Here is a 25,956-nt window from a genome sequence, read left to right on the forward strand (position 1 = left end):
ACTGATTAAATACCATATGAGGCAGAAACCAGGAAGGCTATTGTGACCCAATCTGAAACCCAAGTCAATTAAATAAACTGCAGAATGGGATTTACAACCATTTTGAAATAAACATTTTTGGCTCTTACTCCTTTATCAGTGGCACGATTTAAAGTGAAGTTTGTGCAAAAAAAATTCTTTTCATCCAACAATTTTATGTGTAAGGAGGAAATCCTAACATTTCTTCTTTGCCTTCCTTCTCTTGAAGTCTGTGTAGTGTGGAACACCCTGCTCTCAGCAGTCTTGATGGCGAATAGGGTGCCTGCCCTGTGTCCACCACACTCTGCCTGGATCCCTGAAGTCAATCCATGTTCCATGCAATCCATATGCAAGTTTTGTTTAAATATAACAAAGGGGCCTCCTACAGACATCCTAGTGATGATGCAAGGCCAGTGCTCACATCAGTCTCATGTAGAACAACAAAGTGCAATCTGTTGCACCTTTCCCAAGTCCGTCAGAAGTTGCTTTATGCAATGCTTGAGCTGAGGGAGTCTGGCTAAAGGCTCTGGTGGTTCCAGTTCTCCCGTGTAATCCAACCAACTCTCCAGAACTATGTCCAAAAGAGAAGAGAGATACACACAGTTATCCTTTAGCATATCTGTTTTAATGGTGTTAAAATGTTTCTTGGAACTTCCTACACTTGGCACACAAACATTTTCTGTCATCTCAAATTAACAAGCATCTATTAAGTACCTGGTAGCATAGGGTCACCACACTCCATCTGGCTTTCAAGGTCCCTTGAGAGTACTCAATATGAGCTCAAACAAAAATCCAAATTCTAGAAAGAACCTCTCATTGGCCCATGAGTTTTGGTTTTATGCTCCATTAATAAGCTAATTCAGCCATTTCCATCTCCCCCCATAGTACATTCATTGTACATAGCAGATACTTAAACCATTCAATGAACTATGCTCATTCTGTCTGTGCTCTTGACAGACTCATCAAGAATTCCCTTTTCCTTTCCATTTATCCAGATCCTGTTCAAATTCCACCATTTCAAAGAAGACTTCTCCAGCTATTCTAATGAGAGAGCAATCAATCCACCGAACTCTAAAGCACTCTTGATTCTAACTCAAAAAGATTCTCAGATATGAAGATAGTCTTACAGATCATCCAGTTAAAAGTGTTTTTTAACTCAAAGTCCATAGTCACTACTAAATCCCCAACAGTTTCCTTTTGTGATTAATCCTTTGTATTTTATTATATGCATTTTAAGACATTATTCTGCAAAGGGGTCCATAAGCCAATAATGGCAAAGCCTATGGACCCCCTACTTGTCTCTCTTACTCATATATATGCAACATCAATCCCCAGAGTCCATGATGCAAAAAAAGTTAATCCCTGACTAAAACTATACTCCAACCTCCCCATTTTAAAGCCCAGGAAAGAGGCTGGAGAGATTAGGTGACTTGCTCACTTCTACAGAAGTAGAAGATCTAGATGGACATGTAGGACCTTTCATTTCGAATCCTCCACAAGATGCCATTTTTCCATTTTAGCAGGTTCACAGGGATGGAGGCTAACTATAGTAGAGAGCCATATTTGAACATCAATTCTGCCTTTTATTGTTCAGTTCCTTTCCAGGGTCAGACTGCTGTCATTCATAGAACCCTTTCATTTAATTCTCTTATCTTTCATGTGGATATGCTAAATGCTATATATTATATCCCATATAAAGCTCTCGTAGCATAGAAATTAGTTTTAATTTTTCCCAAATGTTTCACAGATCTGACTCTGCCATTATATAATATGAATAAAATGAATAAGCCTCAAATACTTTCAAATGAACAAGCCTGACTTATGTCCTATTGGACAGGAGAGGGATATTTATTCTCTTCTTTATAAAGCCCTTGTTTCTCCCCAGAAGAGGCTGCACTTAGAAGACAAATCAAAGCAGGAAAGGAAAGGTTCTATTGGGCACATAAAAAACTTGCTAGATGCTGAGGAAGACAAAAAAAAGTTGATGATCCTTGCCTTCATGGAACTTAAGTCTGGTAGGTGAATGAGACACAAACACTCACACAAAGAAAAACTCAAACACAAGCAAGAACAACAAAATAGGGGGCAGCTAAGTGGCTCAGTGGGTTGAAAGCCAGGTCTAGAGATGGGAAGTCCTGGGTTCAAATCTAGCCTCAGACACTTGCTTGTTGTGTGACCCTGGGAAAGTCACTTAACCCACTTGCCACTCTTCTGTCATGGAACTACTACATAGTATTGATTCTTCAGGTAAGGGTTAAAAAAAAAAAGAATAATGCAAAATAGCATAAAGTTGCAAAATAAAAATACAAAAAAAAAAAGTATTTTGGTGGAGTCAGCACAAAATTCCTTGACCCAGAAGAAAACAGCTTGATCTGAAGGATCCAGGAAACAGACAAAAGACTCTCTCTTTTGGGGGGCTGAATCCTACACAGGATTCAATGCTCTACATATTACACCTCCTACAGGGAATTAGGATGTCAATGTCACCTATAGATTATAGGTTTATGCTTTTTTAATGAACTAATTTTTCCATCCATCTGTCACCCATTTCCTTTCTAAGTAGTGGGGTCTAACATCTTTTTTCTATGATTAACTCAAGTGGCACCAAACTAACTAGAACAACTAGGTGGCTCAGTGGATGGAGAGCATGGCCTAGAGATGAGGTCCTGGGTTCAAATCTGGACTCAGACACACTCTGGCTGTGTGACCCTGAACAAGTACTTAACCTCCACTGCCTTAGCCCTCATTACTCTTCTGCCCTGGAACCAATACACAGTATTACTTCTAAGATGGAAGGTAAAGGTTTAAAAAAATTATATTCGGAGAGGATATAATGGATCCCTATTTAGCCTTCTGCCCTGAAATATCAAATAACAGTGCTAACCTTGGAAATTCAAACCATTCTAAGACCTACCACCATACAAAGACATATCAGTTCCAAATCCTTTTCCAAAATATGTGTTCTGAAGGACTGCTGTTTTTCCCCCCACACCCCACAGCACATTGGAGTTAAATTAAATGACTTGCCTAGTCACACAGCTGAGAAGTGTCTGAACCTAGATTTGAACCCAGATTCTCCTGATCCAAGGTCTGACACTCTATCCACTGTGCAACTAGCTGCCCCTGATCTGCTCTCTCTTGAGCTGAGCTTTCACAACATAAATTTATAGGTCCCCAAACATAATGTTACATAATAATCATAACCTTAAGCTAACCTCTCCTTGACCAATTCCTGCACACTACAATGTGGCTAATGACCCCAATATATTGGTCTTTCCCTATTCCAGACAGGTGAATTTCTTTTGTCAAGCTTAATTCTATACCATCTCCATTAATGAAAGCCACCATTTCATTCAACACTCAGATCAAGAATCATATCCAAAAAGGCTTTTTCTTTATTAAATCTAAAATGGTTAGGATTTACTCCCTTAATACTTACACAGAATCACCTTACATCACCATGTACTTACTTACATGTTAGTGGAGTGGACGTTCCACGAATGTTGGCATTGTCTCACCACTTAAAGCAGTGATTTGCTAGAATGCAACTCAAAACTTCAATCACTGATTTTCCAGACCTAAAGCTTCCATGTTCCCAACTCAACGTGATGTATTAAGTGCCAATTATGTTCTGTTCCTTCCCCTAAGCAAACATATGCACACACAGGCTCTTATCTGTTCCTTCCACACTGAGGAAGTGGAGTTTTTATTTCTAGTTCCTTAGGTCTATGGGAATTATGCCTTATTCCTGAGGAGATCTCTTCATTCATTTAGCACTTTAAGTATTGTTTGTGTACATAAGACAGGCACTTTCATATATCATGTTGAATGAGCTATTTAGACAGAGGAAGAGGCACCAAGAACTGGAAATGGAACTTGAATTCCCTTGGAGTATGGGGGTTAGAGATACAGCATGACACAAGGGTCTGAAAACAAGACCGAAGACTTGTCTTTGGTTCCAGGGATCTAACTATGAAAGGAAGAGATTTACCATCCAGTTCCTTCTCAATGGAATCCATCCTGTGCGTGACTTCATCCTGAAGAGATTCGACATGTGTGAGTAGATTAAATTGCCATTGGAGCTGAGCATTCACCACTCCTTCCCTGTCTTTTTCCAACAGCTTCAGGGTGGGGGCTTCCTCTGAGGGGGCCTTTTTGGAAGAGCATTCCCTCACCTAAAAATTGACAACACTGTGTTACTACTGCATGGCTCATTCATAAGCCCTGGTCCCTCCCTTCCTAAATACTTGTTTGAAAAGCTGGAAAAACAACTCATTGTTTGAATTCTACAAGTAAGTACTGCTTCAGCTTTTGGTTCTCTTAAAAGAGTTCCATATCCCAAGGCAAACAGAACTTGGTTCCCTTGTGACAATTCAGGTCACCTCAAAGGACAAAAGTCAACTCTGGCTAATAGAGGTCCACTGTGATTTTACTCAAGGGCTAGGGAGGTGAGAAGAGCTACTAAAAATGACTTGTCCTGACCTGAGACCTAGTGATAAATACTATTTCCCTCTGAGACCTGGGAGCCTTTTGGGATACAGAATGGAGATTGTTTTTTTAATTGCTTAAAATCAGCAAAGGATCTTTATGCTATCATAGACTTCCAGAGCTGGAAGGGCCTTCAAGGTTCATCTACTCCAATGTTCACACAAAGTGTGAACTCTCCTTTCCAGGATTCTTAATGAATATTGGATAGAAAATAACTTGAGGAAATCCTTGCAAAGTCAGCACCCTATATTACAAATCATCTTAAATCTGTCATGGAAGTTGTACCTAATATTTATTGAGTGCGCTTGGTTCTAAGGGGAAAGAAAAGATTAATAAAACATGGTCACGGCCATCTGAGAGTTTACAATATTAAGAGTTCTAAAAAGCATAAGGCTGTACATTTGATAAAAGTTGGACTTAATTAATAATGTTAATGTGAAATCCTTGGTTTGGTTGGAATTTCTCTTTGGATGCACATTTTCTGTCTACAAGCTGAAATAAAAAAAACACAATCTTGGTCAGAATGATGTGCCCAATTAAGAGACAAGCTAAGGGGGATGCTGCTCCTTTTCTATCCCAAATGATGATCATTCCTAAAAAATGAATGGCTATTTGTTTGTTTAATAAATCCTTAACTTCTGTCTTAGAATCAATACAGGTATTGGTTCCAAAGGGCTGGGCAATTGGGACTTGCCCAGAGACACACAGCTAGAAGTAAAATGGGTATTTGCCGAAGGGATGTTGCTACAATGGTGTGAGTTCATTGCCATACCCCAAGTTTATCCCAGCACCACTGCTATTTTGCACTTCTCACATGGTGGTGGTCATGGCTGTGTATGACTTCCATATTGAAAAAGGGAACAAGGCAATGTAGGACAGTAGAATGAACCCTGCCCTCAACTTCTGGAGAAGTGAATTCTAATCTTTATTCTGCCACAAACTAGTTGTGTGACCTTAGACAAAATCTGTAGGACTCAGATCCTCATCTATATAATGAAGGGGGTTGGACCAGATGGCCTCAGAAGTCTCTTCCAGCTCTCATGTTCTATACGCCTCTGCAACACTCACATGCCCTGGCCCTGCACTAGATTTAAATACCAGCTAATACAAACCAAACCAAATTCAACAATATGTTTGGATCTGAGGAGACTTTAACTGTGAAAAACAAAGTAGTTAATTTCATATGATGCAAAACATCATGTCAGAGATACAAGAGATTTGAACAAACCTTTGAGTAAGTGTTTCTCAATTCATTTTGTATCTTGATTTTTTCTTGGTCTAATTCCCAGCCAAACCTTTCTGAGAGCACATCATCTCCATTCTCCCGGATGGGGTTAACACCATCATCCATAGCCGATCCTCTGGTCTCTACTACCAGCTTCTGTTCTACGGCAGGATAATAGGCTCGAGGTTTCTGATAGCAGTGTTCACTGGTGATGTAAGACTCTTCCATAGAAGGAAAGGGCAGTGTTTTTTCTACTGTCCCACTGAAAGTTCTATAGCTTGGCAGATCTTCTTTCCTCTTATCTTCAATGTGAAGGGCATGTTTGGGATGAGACTTCTCACCCCCTGAGTGCTGCTTCCAGGGTTGACACCACAACTGTAAATCAGGGTGTTCTTTGCTCCTGAGGAGAGAACAAACAGGAAAAGTTCTCTAGAGTAACTCAAAGGGATCCCATATGTCATGAGGGTTCTATCCACACACAAGCTCCAGAGAAGCATCTACATGTAACCTGATCAGTTCAGTAGAGAAGGAATCATTAGTCCAAAAAAAAACAAACAAAAAACAAAAAAAAAAAACCTTCCAACCAAAAATTCACCTATTAAAATCATTCCTGTGCCTGAGTTTTCTGTTACTTGACCATACAAACTCTGTGTTACTTAGGTAGGCTAAGGAAAGAAAAAGTTATCAGCAATATATAAAATCCCAGGAGTTAATTAATTACATGTCATACTTCTCTAATATTTTTTCACTTAGAAGATAGTTTTGTTGTTCTTAACTCACGACAAAATGAAAACATTAGTATGTTTTTTGCACTCATCATTATGACCCAAATACTCAAATTACAAGTCTTTTGGCATTCTGAGAAAGGACATGGAAGAATAATAATTATAATAGCACTTTCTAGCCTCAAATACTAGCTTTGTGACCCTTGGCAAGTCACTTAACCCCAATTATCTGGCCCTTATTGCTCTTCAGCCCTGGAATATTGATTCTAAGAGAGAAAGGGAAGGGTTTTTTAATTTAATTAATTTTTAAAAAAGAATTTAAGCTTTTGAAGCATAATTTTGCATTAAATACACCCCATTTAACAAAATATTATGTATTTATTTTTCCTTAATTTTTATTTATTGCAAATTATATGTAATAACAAATTGCCACATAAGTTTTTTGAAGTTATATGATTCAAATGGTCTCCCTCTCTTCTTCCCTCCCCTTTTCCGGAGCTGACAAACTATTCAATCTGAGTTATGTATGTATTATCATACAAACATTTTCATAAGTGAATAATCTTATAAAACCAAAACCCCAAAACATATACCTAAATAAACAAATGAAAAATCATGTTTTCATCTACACTCCTACTCCAACAGTTCTTTTTCTGGAGGTGGAGAGCATTCTTTATCATAAGTCCCTCAGAATTGTATTGCTAATGATAGTGAAAATCTATCACATTCGATCATTCCACAATACAATGATCCCTCACCTATTGTGGGAGATTCATTCCAGAGAACCCTGCCATAGGTGAAAATCTGCAAAGTAGTGGCATTACATTTATTTAATTATTTACATAGATTTTAAGGCTTTATAAACCCTTCCCACTCTCCTATAAACCTTTTCCACATTCTTATTAATCTTTCCCACACTCTTATAAAAACTGAGCCAATCAGTACCCAGGATAAAGAACACAACGCTGTGGTTGGTCGCTTTTAATTCCATCAGCCAATAGTGTGCTGTGTACAATCTCACGTTGGCAAACTTGGACAAGCAGTAATGGCATATACTGTATTTCCATTGTGTTTAGTATGGTATTCATCCACAAAATCCCGCAATGTAGTAAAAACTCTCCAATACAAAAGTGTGATATATGAGTGTTGATGATGATACACACACACACACACACACACACACACACACACACACACATTTAATTTTATTTATTTTTTAAACCCTTAACTTCTGTGTATTGGCTCCTCGGTGGAAGAGTGGTTAAGGGTGGGCAATGGGGGTCAAGTGACTTGCCCAGGAACACACAGCTGGGAAGTGTCTGAGGTCAGATTTGAACCTAGGACCTCCCATCTGTAGGCCTGACTCTCAATCCACTGAGCTATCCAGATGCCCCAAAAGTAGATATATTTAAAAAAAAAACAAACAGTGACACTGTTAAGCCGTGATAAGTGAACCGTAATATATTGAGGGACAACTGTATTGCTGTTACTGTGTATAAGGTTCTCCTGATTCTGCTTATTTCATGACATCAGTTCATGTAGGTAGGTAATGGTGAACCTTTTTTTTTTAAAAAAAATTTTTTTAAAATTTTAAACCCTTAATTTCTGTGTATTGACTTATAGGTGGAAGAGTGGTAAGGGTAGGCAATGGGGGTCAAGTGACTTGCCCAGGGTCACACAGCTGGGAAGTGTCTGAGGCCGGATTTGAACCTAGGACCTCCAGTCTCTAGGCATGGCTCTCAATCCACTGAGCTACCCAGCTGCCCCAATGGTGAACCTTTTAAGAGATGGAGTGTCAGATCACCCAAAATCCCCCCAGACCTCCAGCCATGGTCCTCCCCACTATGAGTATTCCCTGCCCTCCAACCTACCAAAACACACACAGGGGAGAGAGAAAGCACTCCCACTGGACTGTGGGACAGAATGGCAGGTAAAGTGAAGAATGTCCTGAGCTGGTGTAGAGAAGGTAAGGGGAATGGCCTGGGCACTCTGCTGTCCTCCAGCTCTGCTGCCCATGAGCCACCCACTTTATTCCCTGTGCGCTCCCATTGGCTGCTGGGCAGAGAGGAAGGGGATGTGAAAAAATGTCATCAAGTATGGTGGAGAAGGGATGGGGAGCAGCTCCTCTGGAGTCCCTATGCCCACAGAGAGCACTCTGCCTGCTATCTTTGGCACCCATGCCATAGGTTTGCAATCACTGATGTGGGTCTTCTCAGCTCTTTCTGAAATCATCCTGTTCATTTCTTATACCACAATAGTATTCCATCATCATCATATTTTGTTCAGCCATTCCCCAGTTGAGGGATACCCCTTCAGTTTCCAATTCTTTGCCATCATAAAGAGAGAAGCTATCAATATTTTTGTATAAACAGGTTCTTTCCCAATTTTTAAAAAATATCTTTGGGATATAGACCTAGTAGTGGAATTATTGGATTAAAGGGTATGTAATGTTTTATAGCTCTTTGGGCATAATTCCAAATTGCTCTCTAGAATGGCTGGATAATTCCAGCAACAATGCATTATAGTCCCAATTTTACCACATTCCCTCCAACATTTATCATTTTTATTTATTGTAATATTTTCCAATCTGATGAGCATGAGGTGTGTACCTTAGTTGTTTTAATTTGCATTTCCCTAATCAAGAGTAATTTAGAACATTTTTTCATATGACTATTGATAGCTTTGATTTCTTCATCTGAAAACTGCAAACTATTATTTAGAATTCAGTTTTATATTACAAATTGAGAGGTAGGGAGAGATTCGTTTTTCTAAATACTAAACCTTGTCACCCAGAAGGGATACTGTCTTAGGAAACATAGAACTACTTCCTTCACAGTATTCCTCATCCCACTACTTAAGTAACCCAAACACAGCCCAGTCATAATTTACTCTCTCTGACCATTCATTTCATTTCTAAAAATTATAGGTCAGGCAGAAATATAGTTCTAGTTACAGGTATTTCTTCTTTACTGATGTTTTTAACTTCTAGCATATATGCCAACTCAAATATTTTCAAAAAGCCCTTTTACACTTACTGTAAAATTCTCATCTTCAGCTGCAGTCCATGTAGAACTTCTATCACCTTCTGCACGTCACCAAGAAGCTGGTGAGTGGCTACAATTTTCTTGGCATTCTGGTGGGAATAATTATCTTCTAAAAATGCCAAACCATGCATGTGACCATGACTTAACCATTCCTTTTCATACCAGTACTTTACACCAGGTCTCTGACCTGAAGGAAAAATAAGAGGAATTAAAATGCAACACTTCCAATAATTGAGGTATGAACAGACTGGGACAGAGTCAACACTGTAGATGCAAACTCACACACAAACCTTCTGCTTTGGGAAGAAATATTTCCTAGTATATCTGGGACTAGAATGGTAAGAGAAACCGAGAAGGTTGAACAGAGGAGATCAAGTGACAACAGTCAAGAGCTTGGCCAAAAAGAAGTTGTAAAACCAAATTCTTCAAGAACAGAATTTCCTTACTCCATTTAATAGCACTGATCCTGATGCTTCTTTCTGACTCAATCACCTAGAAAACACTATTTGCTACTTCAATTACAAATTATAATTAAAATGAGATGGGTACTGCCTCCAGTGATACAGATCATAATGCACCTAAGCCTGTCATCCTATCTGATATTTTACCAGCTCTTTTAAGCAAGTCTTCCAAAAAGGGCCCTTCTCATTCTCTATACCCCATACCCATTGCAAACCATCTGTTGCTGTCACCATCTGACTAGACAGCACCCTCCTTACATATCATGCATGTCTCTTCTTCCCAACTGCAGAGGCTCTTGATGAACAAGCCTTTGACTATGGCAACCTATGACACAAAAATAAAAAATGTTCCTCTGTCCCATGAGGTTCCCCATTCCACTTCTATAATCATGGCGACAGGGTTAGAAAAGGGAGTAGAGTATGTTTAGAATCATATCTTTTTTAAATGTCTAAATTAATTTAACTATTGGGATCCTAAAAATGAAAATCTTTACAAGGACATACTATTGAAGGAACTGAATTAATACCTACCAATCTTTATATTCATTCTATAAAAGAAATAAGACAAAAGGAAATTGAGGTTGAATGAAAAGAAGGATCACCAGTTTTCTTTAGGAAAGGAATAAATTAGGAATTGGTTTTCCATGTCTAAGAGAGAAGAAACATTATCTCATGAAAATACCTGATCATCTCACTGCTATACTCGGTATACACCATAATTAACATGCAATTACTGTCTAAATAATTGTAGATTAACATGACGGCAAAGGAAAGTAATAAATGTTGGAGGGGATGTAGCAAAATTGGGACATTAATGCATTGCTGGTGGAGTTGTGAAATGATCCAACCATTCTGGAAGACAATTTGGAACTATGCCCAAAGGGCTTTAAAAAACTGTCTGCCCTTTGGTCCAGCCATACCACTGCTGGGTTTATACCCCAAATAGATGATAAGGAATAAGACTTGTACAAAAATATTTATAGCTGTGCTCTTTGTGGTGGCAAAAAAATTGTAAAATGAGCTCTTTGATTGGGGAATGGCTGAACAAATTGTAGTATCTGTTGGAGATGGAATACTATTGTGCTAAAAGAAATAATGAACTAGAGGAATTCCATATGAACTGGAACGACCTCCAGGAATTGATTCAGAGTGAAAGGAGCATAACCAGGAGAACATTATACTCAGAGATGGATAAACTGGCACAATCTAATGTAATGGACTTCTCTACTAGCAGGATTTCAATGATCCTAGACAATTCTGAGGGACCTATGAGAAAGAACTGTGGGAGTAGAAACACAGAAGAAAAACAACTGCTTGATCACATGGATTGAGGGGGATATGACTGGGGATGTAGACTCCAAACGATCACTAGTACAAATATTAATAATATGTAAATAGGACTTCATCATGACACATTTGTAAAACCCAGTGGAACTGCACATTGGCTATAGGAGGGGGATGGAGGAGGGGAGGGAAAGAAAATGAATAATATAGCCATGGAAAATATTCTAAATCAATTAATTAAATTAAATTAAAAAAAATTAATTGTATTATGTGTCAATAACTGCTGGAGAGTGAAGTAGAGAAATTCTAGGAAGAATTTAATAAGATCCTTCAAATTTAATCAAAATACATTTGGATACAAATGTACAAAGAGGAAGGTAACAAATATTGGAAAACATGCTATAGGAGTAAGAAATGAAAGAGATTAAACTCCTATAGACAATAAAAATCTGGAAAAACATTATTTCAGTCTGGTGGTGCTGAACATGGGTAACATAAAATAACTTCAAGGAAAAAGAAGTGGAAAATATTCTTAAAGTAAGAAGATGACTGGTTACCAATATGGGAATCATTACCAAATCAATGATATATCAAATCAGGTTAAAAAATTGTTATATCACAGATAAAAATAAAAAGCGGGAAAAATAAGGTTAAAATATAGCATGCAACTCAAGCATATTCATCCAAACTTAGTTAAAAAAACTATTAAAGTAGGAAATGGAGTGGGCAACTGAGTGGCCGAGTGAATTGAGAGCCAGGCCTAGAGAAGAGAGGCCCTAGGTTCGAATCTGACCTAAGACACATCCTAGTTATGACCCTGGGCAAGTCATTAGATTCCAATTGGCTAGCCCTTAATGCTCTTCTGCCTTGGAACTGATATAGTATTGATTCCAAGACAGAAGGTAAGGATTTTTTAAAGAACCCCAAAACCTGAGATACCACCTCATACCTATCAAATTGGCTAATATGACAGAAAAGGAAAATGACTAATGTTGGAGGGAAAGGGGGAATTCAGATACTAATAAACCACTGGTGGAGCTATAAACTAATGCAATCTTTCTGGAGAGCTATTTGGAACTATGAACTAAAAGTTATAAAATTGTGACCCTTTGGCCTAGCAATAGCGCTACTAAATATATATTCCAGAAATGAAAGGGAAAAGACCTATACATAATTTTTATACAAAAATATTTATAGCAGATCTTTTGCAGAGGCAAAGAATTGGACGTTGAGGAGATGCCTATCAATTGGAAAATGGTTGGACAAGTTGTGGTATATTTGTGATAAAATACTATCTACTATGACAAATGACAAGCAGGATGCTTTCAGAAAAACCTGGGAACTTCTACAATGTAAAGTGAAGTGTGCAAAACCAGGATAATATTGTACAGAGTAAAAGGAATATTGTATGAGGATCAACTGTGAATGACTGGCTATTCTCAGCAGCATCCAAGATAATCCCAAAGGACTTATGTTAAATAATGATATCCACCTCCAGAGAAAGAACTGAGAGTTTGAATGCAGACAGACACATCTTTTTTAAACTTTGTTTTTTTTGAGTATTTTTTGTCTTTTTTTTTTTTTGGGGGGGTGGGGTAACGTGGCTAACATGGAAATGTTTTGTATGACTGCACAAGTATAATCTATATCAAATTGTTTGCCTCCTTGAAGAGGGAAGGGAGGAATTGGAGGAGGAAAAAAAGATACTCCATCTCCTGACTTGGGGAATTTTAACAGGCTGCCCCCTCCCACAAACACCACCCTTCTTCCCCCGCGCCCCCCCCCCCACCATACCTGCTCTTCTTTCCAGTCTCATCTCCACCTTTTGACTTTCTTCAATCTTAGCTAAAGTCCCACCTTCTAATGGAAGTCTTTCCTGGTGCCCCACAATTCTAGTGCCTTGTTAATTATCTCCAATTTATTCTGTTTACACCTTGATTGAATATAGTTGGTTTACATGCTGTTTGCCCCATTAGACTGTGAACTCCTTGACAGCAAGGGCTATCTTCTGGTCTTTCTATATATCATGACTCCTTTTCACAGTGCCTAGAACAAATGCTTATTGCCTGACTCACCACATACTTACATGTATCCAACTGAGTGAGACCTATAGGGATTACCAAATCCCATTGTATTAGTTTTTGATTATTTTTTAAAATATAGAGCAAAATACCACCTTATGGGTTCTCACTTTTATACAAAGTTCAAATGGAAAAGAGATTACATATAATGAAGTAATCCAAATGTTATTTATAAATGACAAAATAGTTATCCATAAGAGTTCAATTAACTATTTACACTAAAAAAACAAAGTAGATGAAGAATGCTTATAGTTCAGAATGTGATATGCAGTTAAAAAGAAAACCTATAGAGATGATCCATCAGTAAATTTAACAGTGCAGTGGATAGGCAATGATAAGGCCCCCTGAAATTAAAAGGAACAAAATTGCTTTTAAGAAATTGAATTCTGTTAATGACCCCAAGCATCTCCCTAAACCAAGGACAAATTTTTAACATCAAAATTCTTCCACTGATCCTCTATGACAATGAGCTATTAAATACTATACTTTCAAAAGAATTCAAACTGTAGTTCACCCTGAAAATATAGGGTCTTACAGCAAGTGTGCTAAGCCTACAATATATAACATAAAGAACTACACAGAAGCAGCTATGTAAAAATACTCATCAGAGAGATGTGTGAGTGAAAAGGTTATATAGTTATGTAGCTAGAATAACTAATAAATAGCCCATGTACTCTACTGGTATCCACATAATTTCAATTGATCTAGGAAATGCCCACCATACAATAGAACCCCCATAGAAAATATGTGAGGACAGACAATGGTTATGCAAGAAAAGACAGTAAGTGTACAGGATGGCTTACACTGTTGGGGATTATCCAGATTGATAAGATCACAGATCTATCAAAGTATATTAATTTCAAATATGTCAACAAATTTCTGTATTCAACAAAGCAGAAAATGAACACAGACTAATGATACTCATAAAAGCTGTCATGGGTTTCCAATCAGACATGCTGTATTCATAATCAACAAACTAAAAAAGGGAAGATTTAAGGTAGGCTAATAACCATTAAGTATGGCTGATTAAAGCCATCTGGATTTAGAGTTGCCCAAAAGTCAAGAAGAGTGTTCACTTTGGCAGCATATATACCAAAAGTCAAGAAAAATAATATCTGTGCCACCAACTATGCAAAAAGGTCAAAAGGACCAAAAGAGGTCTCAAATTTCTTAAATTCTACTGCACATATTTTCCTTTTTAATCAGAGAAAAATGTGGTAAGCAATAAATAATAATAACTCAAGGTATTCTTATTGAGTAATTAAGAGAAATATGCTAAACAAGTCAGGGAAAAATTCTTCACTCTGTATTTGGCAGAAAAAGTAGTAACTTTTTTTCCAAGTAATTGTAGGATCCCCTTCAATTTTTCTTGCAAAAAAGAAATAGTCTGTTTGGAATGGGACTGTTTTAGCTTTTGAATCGTCAGAATGGACCTGAAAAATTGATTTACTCAGAATGAATGGAGTAGAAGAGTTTTGGTGCCTCAGGGGAAGTCAAGATGGTAGAGAAACACTAAGCAATGCAGATGTTCTTTCCTCCATAGAACTCAGCAAAACAGAGAGAGGAAATGCACCAGGACAAATCCTGATGGGGAAATGCAAAAACAAATCACAATAAGTCATTTGTCCAACCTAGCTCAACATAAGGAGATAGCCAGAGAAGTCCAGAGAAATTGGGGAGAGGGTCAGGAACATGCCTTTAAAGAATATTTTACTACCCAGGGAGAGGCTGTGTACTAGAGCAGAGCAAGGTCCTAAATCTATACCAGGGCACTACTAGCAGGACAACTTTGTTGCCCAATATCTAGTTTGGAGTCTTAGAACCAGAGTAGATTGGAAGAGGCCCTATTATTTGGGGCAGTTTTTCAAGGTACAGGGTTCCTAGGGGATATATTTAGAATACAGGAAGTTCAGAAACCACAGCAGAGAGTGGTTCATCTAGTAGGAGAACTGAGTCTCAGTGCTAACATCTAAGCCCAGCCAACAAGGGAATAACCAGGGCAGGAATTCCAGACTATAGGGGAGCCGATAATCCTTTAAGTGTGAAACAACAGTTTTCCATATGGCTGATAGAAGCCAAGTCCAGGAGCAGTCTACTGTTCTTCAAACCAAAGCCTAAGTGAGGAAATGGCACAGTTTAGACCAGAGATAGCAATCAGCCTCTACCCAAGATCTGCCCATTCTGGAAACAATGAATGCTTATAGGGCCCCAGAGATGTGACATGACACAACCCTCAATACCCAGGACTAGCCTAGCCTTTCCTTCTTAAAGTACAAAGAGCTTCACCCTAATATCAAGTCTAAAGTCAAGAAGCAGGTTAGAAGAATAAACAAAACAAAAACAACAACCAATCCCACCCAAGATGAAAGCTAAAAATATAAACCAGGAAGAAAGAGAATTGCTCCTAAATATCTAAAACCAAAGGCTCAGAGAAAAACACAGCATGGGCACAAATTCAAAGAGAATTTCTGGAAGAGATGAAATAAGAATTTAAAGAAGAAAAAAAAGTCAAGATGTTTTTGTCAATGAAATGAGAAAAATAGAAGACAGAATTGGAAAGGGAATTAACCACTTGGAACAAGAATATAATCCTCCTTGACTCAGTAACAAACTCTGAAAATGAACAGGGACCAAACTGAAGCCAAATGATTCCATGAGACAAGACAAAAGATTAAATATCAAATAAAAAAATACTTAAAATAGAGAAAAAAATGAAAAATGAAAATAACTAACCTAGAAAACCAGACCAAGAAGAAAAAAAAATTTAAGAGTGACGGAACTCTATAAATGCCATGACCTACACACACACACACACACACACACACACACACACACACACACACACACACACACACACATACACACACACACACACACACACCCCTAGACATCATATTTTGAGAAAATTAAAACTGCCCAAATCCCTGAGAACCAAAAGGTAGTGTGGAAATGAAAATAGGTTACTCCCAAAGGAAATACCAAAATGAAAACTCCCAATATCATAGCCCAAAGCTTCTAGGAAAAAGAAAAAATGCCACAAGCAATGGGAAAAAACTCAAATATTGATTAAGCAGTCACAGTCAGGATCACTCTTGATTTAACAGCTACTACCATAAATGAGTAGAAAATATGGAATATGATATTCCAAAAGGCAGAGGATATGGGCTTATGGCCAAGAATAACTTACTTAGCAAAACTGGGTATAATGTTACAGGAGAATAGACCTTTCATTAAATGAAAGACTTACAAGCATTCTTGATGAAAAGGCCAGAGCTGAAAAGAAACTATGAAGTTCAGGGGCAGCGCTAGGTATCTCAGTATCAAATCTAAGAAAGAAGGCAAGCCTTTTCAAATTATTTATTTATTTATTTTTGGGGCCCTTAACTTCTGTGTATTGGTTCCTACGTGGAAGAGTGGTAAGGGTAGGCAATGGGGGTCAAGTGACTTGCCCAGGGCCACACAGCTGCGAAGTGTCTGAGGCCCGATTTGAACCTAGGACCTCCCATCTCTAGGCCTGACTCTCAATCCACTGAACTACCTAGCTGCCCCCAAGGTAAAGGTTTTAAAAAAGAAAAGTTAAGGCTACCTCATCATGTGAGATAGGGGTAAAGGAGGAAGTACTGGTAGAAGGTATATGAGTGTTATGAATAAGGAAAAGGGGAAAAACTCATGAGAAATAACCTCAATTTCTTTTGAAAATATGAAGCCAAGTGCTGTGAAAATGGAATTATCCCCCCCCCCTTTTTTTAACTTAGTCAGGAACGTAAAGGTACTTTAGCATTGATTGCAAGGAAATTCACACCCTCAGAGACAGGAAGTTGATCCCACAAGCACTGGCCCCTGGGCAGTGCCAGACAAACTATGACTGGTTCCTGAGGACATGGGATGGGAAAAGAGCTGATGGGTAGAGAAAAATGCATATAAGCGGGTTCTAGGGACTGTTCAGTCTCTTTGGCTTTGGTGACTCACTTCAGTTGGGTGGCACTCTGGCTAAAGGAACTCTCTCTTTTGCTGGTGGCCCTTGCGGAAGGGACTCTCAGCCTCATATTTGGATTCCTGGGTTGGTGACTTGGATGAAGAGGGACACTTACTCTGGGGACTCTAACTGAAAGCTCATACTCCCTCAGACTTCTGGCTGGAGATTGGGACCTGAGGGAGCCTTTATCTGTTGTGAGCTGGATTCCAACGGACTGGCAATTGGAGTATTTAGCTAGGCAATTCTTTACCTCTTTCCTACATTTCCCTCTTTCTACTATCTTTAGTTTAATTAAATTAAATTGTTAAAGTTACTAACAGCTTCATAATTTAATTGTAATTATAATTGGCAACCACACCCTTTTTAGTTCTTACAGTTCTCAGCTGGGAACATTGGGGAGGGGAAATCATGTGAAGTTTGAGGAGGGATGAAAATGTTTGGAAGAGCTGCTGGGGAGAGTGGGACAAGGTGATAAGGGAAGCAGAGTAGGAATGCCCAGTAGCAGAGAGGGCCCAGGTGAAATAGTATGACATAAAATTGTAATGGATACAATCAGAATGGTTTCGTGGTTATCACCACTTTCATTTGGCTGCACATATATAGGAGTGCTTCTAGGTTGAGACAAAATATAGTTTGGTAAGGGAAGGAAGAGGGAGAGGTGGAGAACCAATAGATTATGATTAGATAAGAGGGTTCTTGAACATGGAGATGAAACATCTGTGATGGCAAAATCATCTTTGTGGTAGAGGTGGAGTAGATCATAGGAAATGATTAGCCTGAAATACTGCTGGATATTAGAGAGAGAATTAATATGTATGTTGAAATTCTCTAGTATGAGGGGCAGGGATTGAGGAGGAGAGAAAAACCATGAGCCAGGTTCTGAACTAAATGAAGAAGGAAGAATGACCTGGAGGATTGTGGATGACAGTTACCAGGATTCTGGTTGGATGATAGAGATGAATAGCTTGAACCTCAAAGGAGGAGAAATTATTGAATGATGGAGGTAGGGAGAGAACATGAAATGGCAACAGAGGGCAAGGAGTATTTCTATTCTCTTGGTATTTGGTAGGAACAGAAGGAGTAGTTCTGTTATGTCTTGATAATCTTAAGAGAAGAATCTGATAAGAGAGGGGAAGAATAAATGGAGGGGTTATATAGAAAGGAAGGAAAAGGAATATTACATAATTTGGGTGTAGAAGTAAACATTTACACAAAGAAGAGAAGGGGTAAGGGAAAAAGCTGATACTTCAACCTCACTTTCTTTTGAACCAGTTCAAGAAAAGAAGAAAATATACTCACACTGTTGGGTACAAAAGTAAACTATACTCAGTAGGGAAATGGAAATCAAAGGGGACAAGAGGAGAGAAGGTGTTAGAAAGAGGGTAGATTAAGGGAAGGATTAGCCTTAAGCAAAACAAACTAAGGATCATAAAAATATTGTAGCTCTTTTTAGGTGGCAAAGAAAAGGAATTGGTGTGTGGATGAACAAGTTATGGTATATAAATGATGCAATACTATTGTGCTATTAAAAATGATGAAAAAATGGTTTCAGAGAAACCTTTGATAACTTGTATAAACTGATGCAGAATAAAGAGAAAGAGAGCAATTTATACAATGGTAAAGGCAACAACTTCAAAAGAATTAAGTACTCTGAAAAGCCTAAGAACCAACTATAATTCTAGGAGGCCAATGATGTTAATGTGCCATCTATCACTTTCCTGAGAATGAGGTAAAAGACATAAGTATAGAATTGAAATAAATTTTCTTTGTATATGGTCACTATGAGAAATTTGTTTTAGTTGACTATATATTTTACTGTTTGGGATTTTTTTTAAAGTTCTTAAGTGGGTAGGAGGGTGAAAATATGGATTTCTATTGATTGAAAAAAAAATTGATTTTTTTAAAAAAGACGTTTTAGTGCCTTTTCCTACTCAATTAAAATAGGCTTAGATTTACCCTCATACATTTAGCAGTACTTAACTATGTTTATTCATTTTATTAGAACACTCTTAATTTTATGTGCCTGTTCTTATAACTATCCATTTACTCTATACAGAAAAGTTTTGTTCACCTCCTATTTCAGTAAGAAAATAGACTTGGGGTCTGAAAAACATGACAAGAAAAGTCTGAGAATCTGAGGAGACAGAGAACTTTACATCAAGAAGTACCAAATAATTTGCTAAAAGGTGAGATTGTAAAGCAAAATTATAAACTATAAAAAAATAATTTATATTTATTTAATGTATAAGTAAATAATCTAAATTTTTGGTCTTAAGGTAAAATAAAGGCTCACTAATCTAGGCTAAGTGGAGGGAATAACTGATTAGTTTACTAAAAAAAACTTAAATTACAAAATATTTTCAAAAAATATTCTTTACTACAATTAAAAACAAGAAGAAATTCAACAGTGTTGCCTACAGTAGCCATGGAAGGTCTCGATTCAAAAAGCAATAATTAAGTGCTTATTATGAGCTACAGAGTTGGTATTAACCTGACAAAGCATATCATCCAACTTCTATATTTTACAAAAGCAAATGAAGAGCCAAAGATCCAAAAGATATTTGCCAAAATAATTCACAATAGCCACCTAAAATTAGTAACAGAATATGTCACTTTCCAAGCACTCAAAAATAGGGTGGTGGGTAGGGGTTGCATTGTTTGTGCATTCACATTCCAGAGACAACATTTTATAGATATTCTCCTACCTTCTCTGAATCTGGATAACATAATTAATTTGCATTCACATCAAGATTGCAGCTAATATAAATTCTAACTTAGCACAAATTACTAATTAGTAGGGTTCATGCCAATAAAGTTTAGTTTATTTTAAGTGCTCACAAAAATTCTTTCCTCTAAAACTGAGACTTGAGTATACAGGCAAATATTGAGAAAATCATCCTGAATATGTAACCCTAGGGATCTATACCTGGAGGATCTTGGCAAATATAGCAGATGTATTTCTCAGGCACGTTGTCTTCTAGCAAACCCATGCACACTCCATGCTGCCAGCATTGACATTCTTCACACTGCAGAAATTAAGCAACAAAGTCAGATTGCAGAGATGTCAAATGTATTCTAATGACAACCAATCTGGGAAGCCTTCCCCTCACACCATCTATAGACTCATTAATAACAGGTTGAGACTTTGACACATAGTCTGACAGCATTCACACAGGTTCTTCACATTTCTGTTCATGTTTTAAGGGGAAATTATCAGTCAACCAAGGAGGGGGAAGCAAAATCAACCAATCAAAGGCTTTTAAATGTACTCAACATTAATTATAGATATCCAAATATGCAATACAGTGCCTCCCTTAGGGAACTCATGACAGCATTAGAGAGAGAAAAATAAAATACAGGAAATAATATAATAAAATAAGCACAACTGGGTGCTAAAGGGAGTTCAGAAATAGGAGTGATAAAAATAAAGAGAGGTAGAGGCATGCTTTATGAACAACAAAATAAGACTTTAAGTGGGCTTCAAAGACTAGGGTGTTTCGTGGCAATATTATTTGATATAATGTTCTCACACATACTTGAAATCACAAACTAAAGTGATGTTTCGGGTGATTTTTTAACCTTTACCTTTCATCTTAGAACCAATACTGAGTATTGGGTCCAAGGCAGAAGAATGGAAAGGGCTAAGCAATGGAGGTTAAATGACTTGCCCAGGGTCACTCAGCTAGGAAGTATCTGAGGTCAAATTTAAACCCAGGACCTCCTATCTCTAGGCCTGGCTCTCACTGAGTCACCCCCACCCCCACGCCTCCCCACAAATAACTTTCAAAAAAGTTTAACATATGGGACACATGAGGCAATGCATCTTAGTTTACTTCTAATACCAAGGTAGGGTTTTTGTTGCTGAAATGGCTACTTTTATTTCATTGGTATCTAATTCCTATCCCTACATTATAGCTGTGTGTAAAAGGCAAAAAGAGGTAATTTCAGCTCATTAAAAGGAGAATTTTCTAGCAAATATAGCTCTTAGAAACTTTAATGGATTGCTATATGATGCGCAAATAGAATCTGTTACCCTAAAAACTACAATCCCCAGAAAAAGTATGATTCCCAGAATTCCACTCACTTCCTGTCATTATGTGCTGAGCTGACTTAGACAGAATATAAATTGGGTGGAGGTCTCTCTCTCTCTCCCTCTCTCTCTCCCTCTCCCTCTCCCTCTCTNCTCCCCACAAATAACTTTCAAAAAAGTTTAACATATGGGACACATGAGGCAATGCATCTTAGTTTACTTCTAATACCAAGGTAGGGTTTTTGTTGCTGAAATGGCTACTTTTATTTCATTGGTATCTAATTCCTATCCCTACATTATAGCTGTGTGTAAAAGGCAAAAAGAGGTAATTTCAGCTCATTAAAAGGAGAATTTTCTAGCAAATATAGCTCTTAGAAACTTTAATGGATTGCTATATGATGCGCAAATAGAATCTGTTACCCTAAAAACTACAATCCCCAGAAAAAGTATGATTCCCAGAATTCCACTCACTTCCTGTCATTATGTGCTGAGCTGACTTAGACAGAATATAAATTGGGTGGAGGTCTCTCTCTCTCTCTCTCTCTCTCTCCCTCTCCCTCTCCCTCTCTCTCTCCCTCTCCCTCTCCCTCTCTCTCTCCCCTTCCTGTCCAAGCTTTGGTGGAGCAGGGATTTTTGAGCAGGTAGAAAACTTAGTCCTGTGGTTCTGTTTTGTCAGATAATAAACTTTATAAAAATAATTTTGAAGTATTAGACATTAATTTAAATCCTACAATGAAGGAACAATCTTCCTATCAGTGGAGGTATTCAAGAAATTGAATAAAAATCTATCAAATATGCTGTGGGATTGGTTCATAAACCTCCTTGGAAGGGGATTAGTTGATCTCTAAGTTCTCTTCCAACTCTAAGATCCTAGGAAAGACATATCTGGGGATGTGTGGAAGGCATTAAGGCATCCAAATAATGCACCTAAATGACTAAAGGAATGATTTATTTAAAAACCTTTAAAAGTATTAGTAGATAAAAAAACACAAGTCATTTTCTCAACATATAAAATCAACACACATTTACAAAGCACCAGGCTCCAAAGATACAAAGACAAAAGTAACATTCCCTATCCTAGACATTTACTTTCTCTTATGGGAGACAAAATGTAAATAATCAGAGGTATATGCAAAAGGGGGTATTTGAGGGGGTATGTAATGGCAGCTAAGGGGATCAGAAGAGGTCTCATGTAGAAGGTTGTGCTTAAGCTGAGTTTTGCTGGAAAACAGGTTTACTAAGAGGTAAAAAAGTGTAGGGCGTGCATTCCAAGAAAGGAGGAGGGTCAGTTCACACTCTTGGAGACAGAAGATGGAGGATCATCTATGAAGAATAGTAAAAGGTCAGTCTGGCTGGATCATAGTGTTAGAAGGGAAGGGGAGTAATGTGCAATAAAGCTGGAAAATTAAATTGGTGAAGTTTACCATTCATCTTAGAGGAGCTGACTAACTAGAGAAGTGATATGGTATGGCCTGACTTAAAATCTCTTTAGAGCTGTGTGGAGGTTGAACTGGAGTGGAATAGATACTTGAAGAAGAAAAACATTGTTGCAGATCAAATTTATCCTCTAAGACCCAGATAAATCTAACAAAAAACATAAGCAAAATACAATTTTAGAAAAGTTAGAAATGATAGACCTCTGAAGAATATTGAATGGGAATGAAAAAAGTATACCATTTCTCAGCTAGGCATGACTCCTTTACAAAAAACAAACAAACAAACAAACAAAAAAAAAAACAGAACATTATACAGGGCATAAAAATTCACAAATATAGAAAAGTAGAAAAATTGAGTGCATCTTTTACTATCATAATGCATTAAAAATTATATTCAATAAAGGGCTTTTGAATCAAAGATTAAAAATTATTTGAAAGTTAAATAACTTAATCCTAAGAAGTATGCCAAAGAACAAATAATAGAAAAAATCAATTACTTCATTAAAGATAATGACAACAACAAGATAACATACCACATTTTTTTAGGATGCAGGCACAACAATATGTAGGGGAAAATTTATATCTCTAAATAATCTATCAATAAGGGGGGAAAAAGCAGATAAACATATTGGGCATGTAACTTTTAAAAATATCATAAAAACAAAAAATTAAGAAAAACCTTTATTATTCTAATGCATTAAAATTAGAAAATATTTAACAAAAATTAAATCCAAGAGAAATCCTGAAGATGAAGGGAGAGATTACTAAAAATTGAAAGCAAAAAAGAAACTGAATCAATAAAACTAGAAGCTGGCTTAATGAAAACAAAAACATTAGTTAAGCCACTATTACCTAATAATTTAAAAAAGAAAGCCAAATTGCCAGTATCAAAAATCTTTTAAATGAAATGATAACCAATACAGAAGAAACAAAATCAATCATTATAAGATCTACTTTATTCAAATATATACCAATAAAACTGATTATCTGAATAAAATGGTTATTTTAAAAAATAAATATTGCCCAGATTAACAGAATAGAAAAAAGAGAATTTAAATAATCCTATTTTAGAAAAAGCAATTCAACAAGCCATAAATGAATTCCTAAAGGAAAAAAAACCCCAGGATCAAATAAAGTTTTACAAGTAAATTCTTCCACACATAATCAGTATCAGTACTATATAAACTATTTTTAAAAAAAGATTTAAGAGTGTCCAATAAAAGTCTTTCAATGGCACAAAAATGAGCTTGATCACTAACCCAAGGAGAGTCAAAAGAGAAAGAAAACTATAGGTCTTAATGATACTGATGCAAAATTTTCAGTAAAATATTGGTAAGAAGACCACAGCATTGAATCACAAAGATTATACACCATGTGCAGGTTGACCTTATATCAAGAATAATAGGCAAAGTTCAACATAGGAAAATTCTAGACATAAGAGACCATATTTATAACAAAAACAACAAAAATCATATGATTATTTTCAAAGATACAGAAAAAGCTTTTGCCAAAATATAACATCCATTCCCATTAAAAAAAAAAAAACAAACACACACACTAAAAAGCACAGGCATAAAGATTTCCTTAAAATGGTTAAGTAGTATATCTATTTATAATCAAGAGCTAACATTAGCTGTGATGGGAATAAACTAAAAAGACTTTAAAATTAGGGATAAAGCAAGGATGTCCATTATCAACATTATCATTTTACCTTCCGTCTCAGAATCAATATTGGGTATTGGGTTCTAAGGCAGAAGAGTGGTAAGGGCTAGGCAATGGAGGGTCAAGTGACTTGCCCAGGGTCACCCAGCTGGGAAGTGTCTGAGGCCAAATTTGAACCCAGGACCTCCCACCTCTAGGTCTGGCTTTTAATCCACTGAGCCACCCAGCTGCCCCCTCAACATTATCATTTGAGTCTAGAAATGCTGCCATAGCATAAGACAAGAAAAAGAAACTGAAGGAATAAGCAAAGCCAAAGAAAAAACAAAACTCACTTTTTTATCACTCAACCTACCACGACACACATGAGAATTAATCGAACAAATAAAGATCTAAATAAATTAAAAGGGGGGGGCAGCTAGGTAGCTCAGTGGATTGAGAGCCAGGCCTAGAGACTTGGAGGTCCTAGGTTCAAATCTGGCCTCAGACACTTCCCAGCTGGGTGACCCTAGACAAGTCACTTAACCCACATTGCCTAGTCCTTACCGTGCGCGCTTCTGCTGTGGAACCAATACATAGTATTGATTCTAAGACAAAGAAGGTAAGAGCCCCAAAACAAACAAATAAATAAATAAACCAGCAAACTGGAGTAATAATTGCTCAAATAGAATGAGCCAATATTAATAAAAATAACAGTAATTCCTAAACTGATTTATTCAGTACCATACCAAACAACCCAAAAGCTTACTTTGTAGAAATAAAAATAATAATAAAATTCATCTAGAGTAACATAATATTATCAAGGGAATTAATGGAAAAAAAGTAGGAAAAAAAGGAAAGAAGCTGAACACCACCAAATCTTTTACAATATTACAAAATTATAATTATCAAAACAATTTGGTACTGGGTAAGAAAGAGAAAGGTTGATTAGTAGAACAGATTAGGTACATAATATACAGAAGCAAACAAATACCTGTTGACCTAGTGTTTGATTCCAGATATTGAAGCAAAAACTCATTATTCAACAGAAAACTATTAAGAAAACTAGAAAAGCAGTCTGGCAGTAACAAAGCATGGAATAATATTTCACATTGTATATATACAAGTAAGCTCAAAACGGATATATGGTATATAATTCAGACATAAAAGGATGACATCATTAACAAATTAAGGGAGTGTGAAAGAAATTACCTGTTCGATCTATGGATAGGGAAAGAATTCATGACCAAATAAAGAGAGAAGATTGTGGGAAGTAAAATGGGCAATCTGGAATACATAAAACTAAAATAGATTTGCATGAACAAAAGCAATGTAGCTAAAAGTATCTAAGAAATAGGAAACTAGAAAAAATTTCCACAATAAAGGTCTCATTTCTAAGCTATATAGGGATTTGATATCACATTTATAAGAATAAGCCATTCCCCAATTGATGAAGTCCAACAATTCTGGAAAACAACATGGAACTATGTGCCAAAAGCTATTAACTATGTATATTCTTTGACTAAGTGGTATCACTACCAGGTCAATAC

General features: G+C 37.0%; 1 protein-coding gene across 2 annotated transcripts in view; it reads right to left on the reverse strand.

The window, feature by feature from the left end:
* Positions 1-128: 128 nt before the first annotated feature.
* Positions 129-25,956, reverse strand: part of PHF20 (PHD finger protein 20) — a 127,731-nt gene continuing 101,903 nt past the window's right edge. For both annotated transcript variants that reach the window (XM_044664352.1, XM_044664351.1), the window contains exons 14-18: positions 20,229-20,328; positions 9,492-9,687; positions 5,735-6,131; positions 4,010-4,193; positions 129-589 (exon numbers count right to left, since the gene is read on the reverse strand). In XM_044664352.1, the coding sequence (XP_044520287.1) occupies positions 447-589; positions 4,010-4,193; positions 5,735-6,131; positions 9,492-9,687; positions 20,229-20,328 (1,020 nt within the window). In that variant the 3' untranslated portion in view covers positions 129-446. The remainder of the gene's footprint in view (positions 590-4,009; positions 4,194-5,734; positions 6,132-9,491; positions 9,688-20,228; positions 20,329-25,956) is intronic.

The sequence above is a fragment of the Gracilinanus agilis genome, chromosome 2 (assembly GCF_016433145.1).
Source record: "Gracilinanus agilis isolate LMUSP501 chromosome 2, AgileGrace, whole genome shotgun sequence".
NCBI classification, from domain to species: domain Eukaryota; kingdom Metazoa; phylum Chordata; class Mammalia; order Didelphimorphia; family Didelphidae; genus Gracilinanus; species Gracilinanus agilis.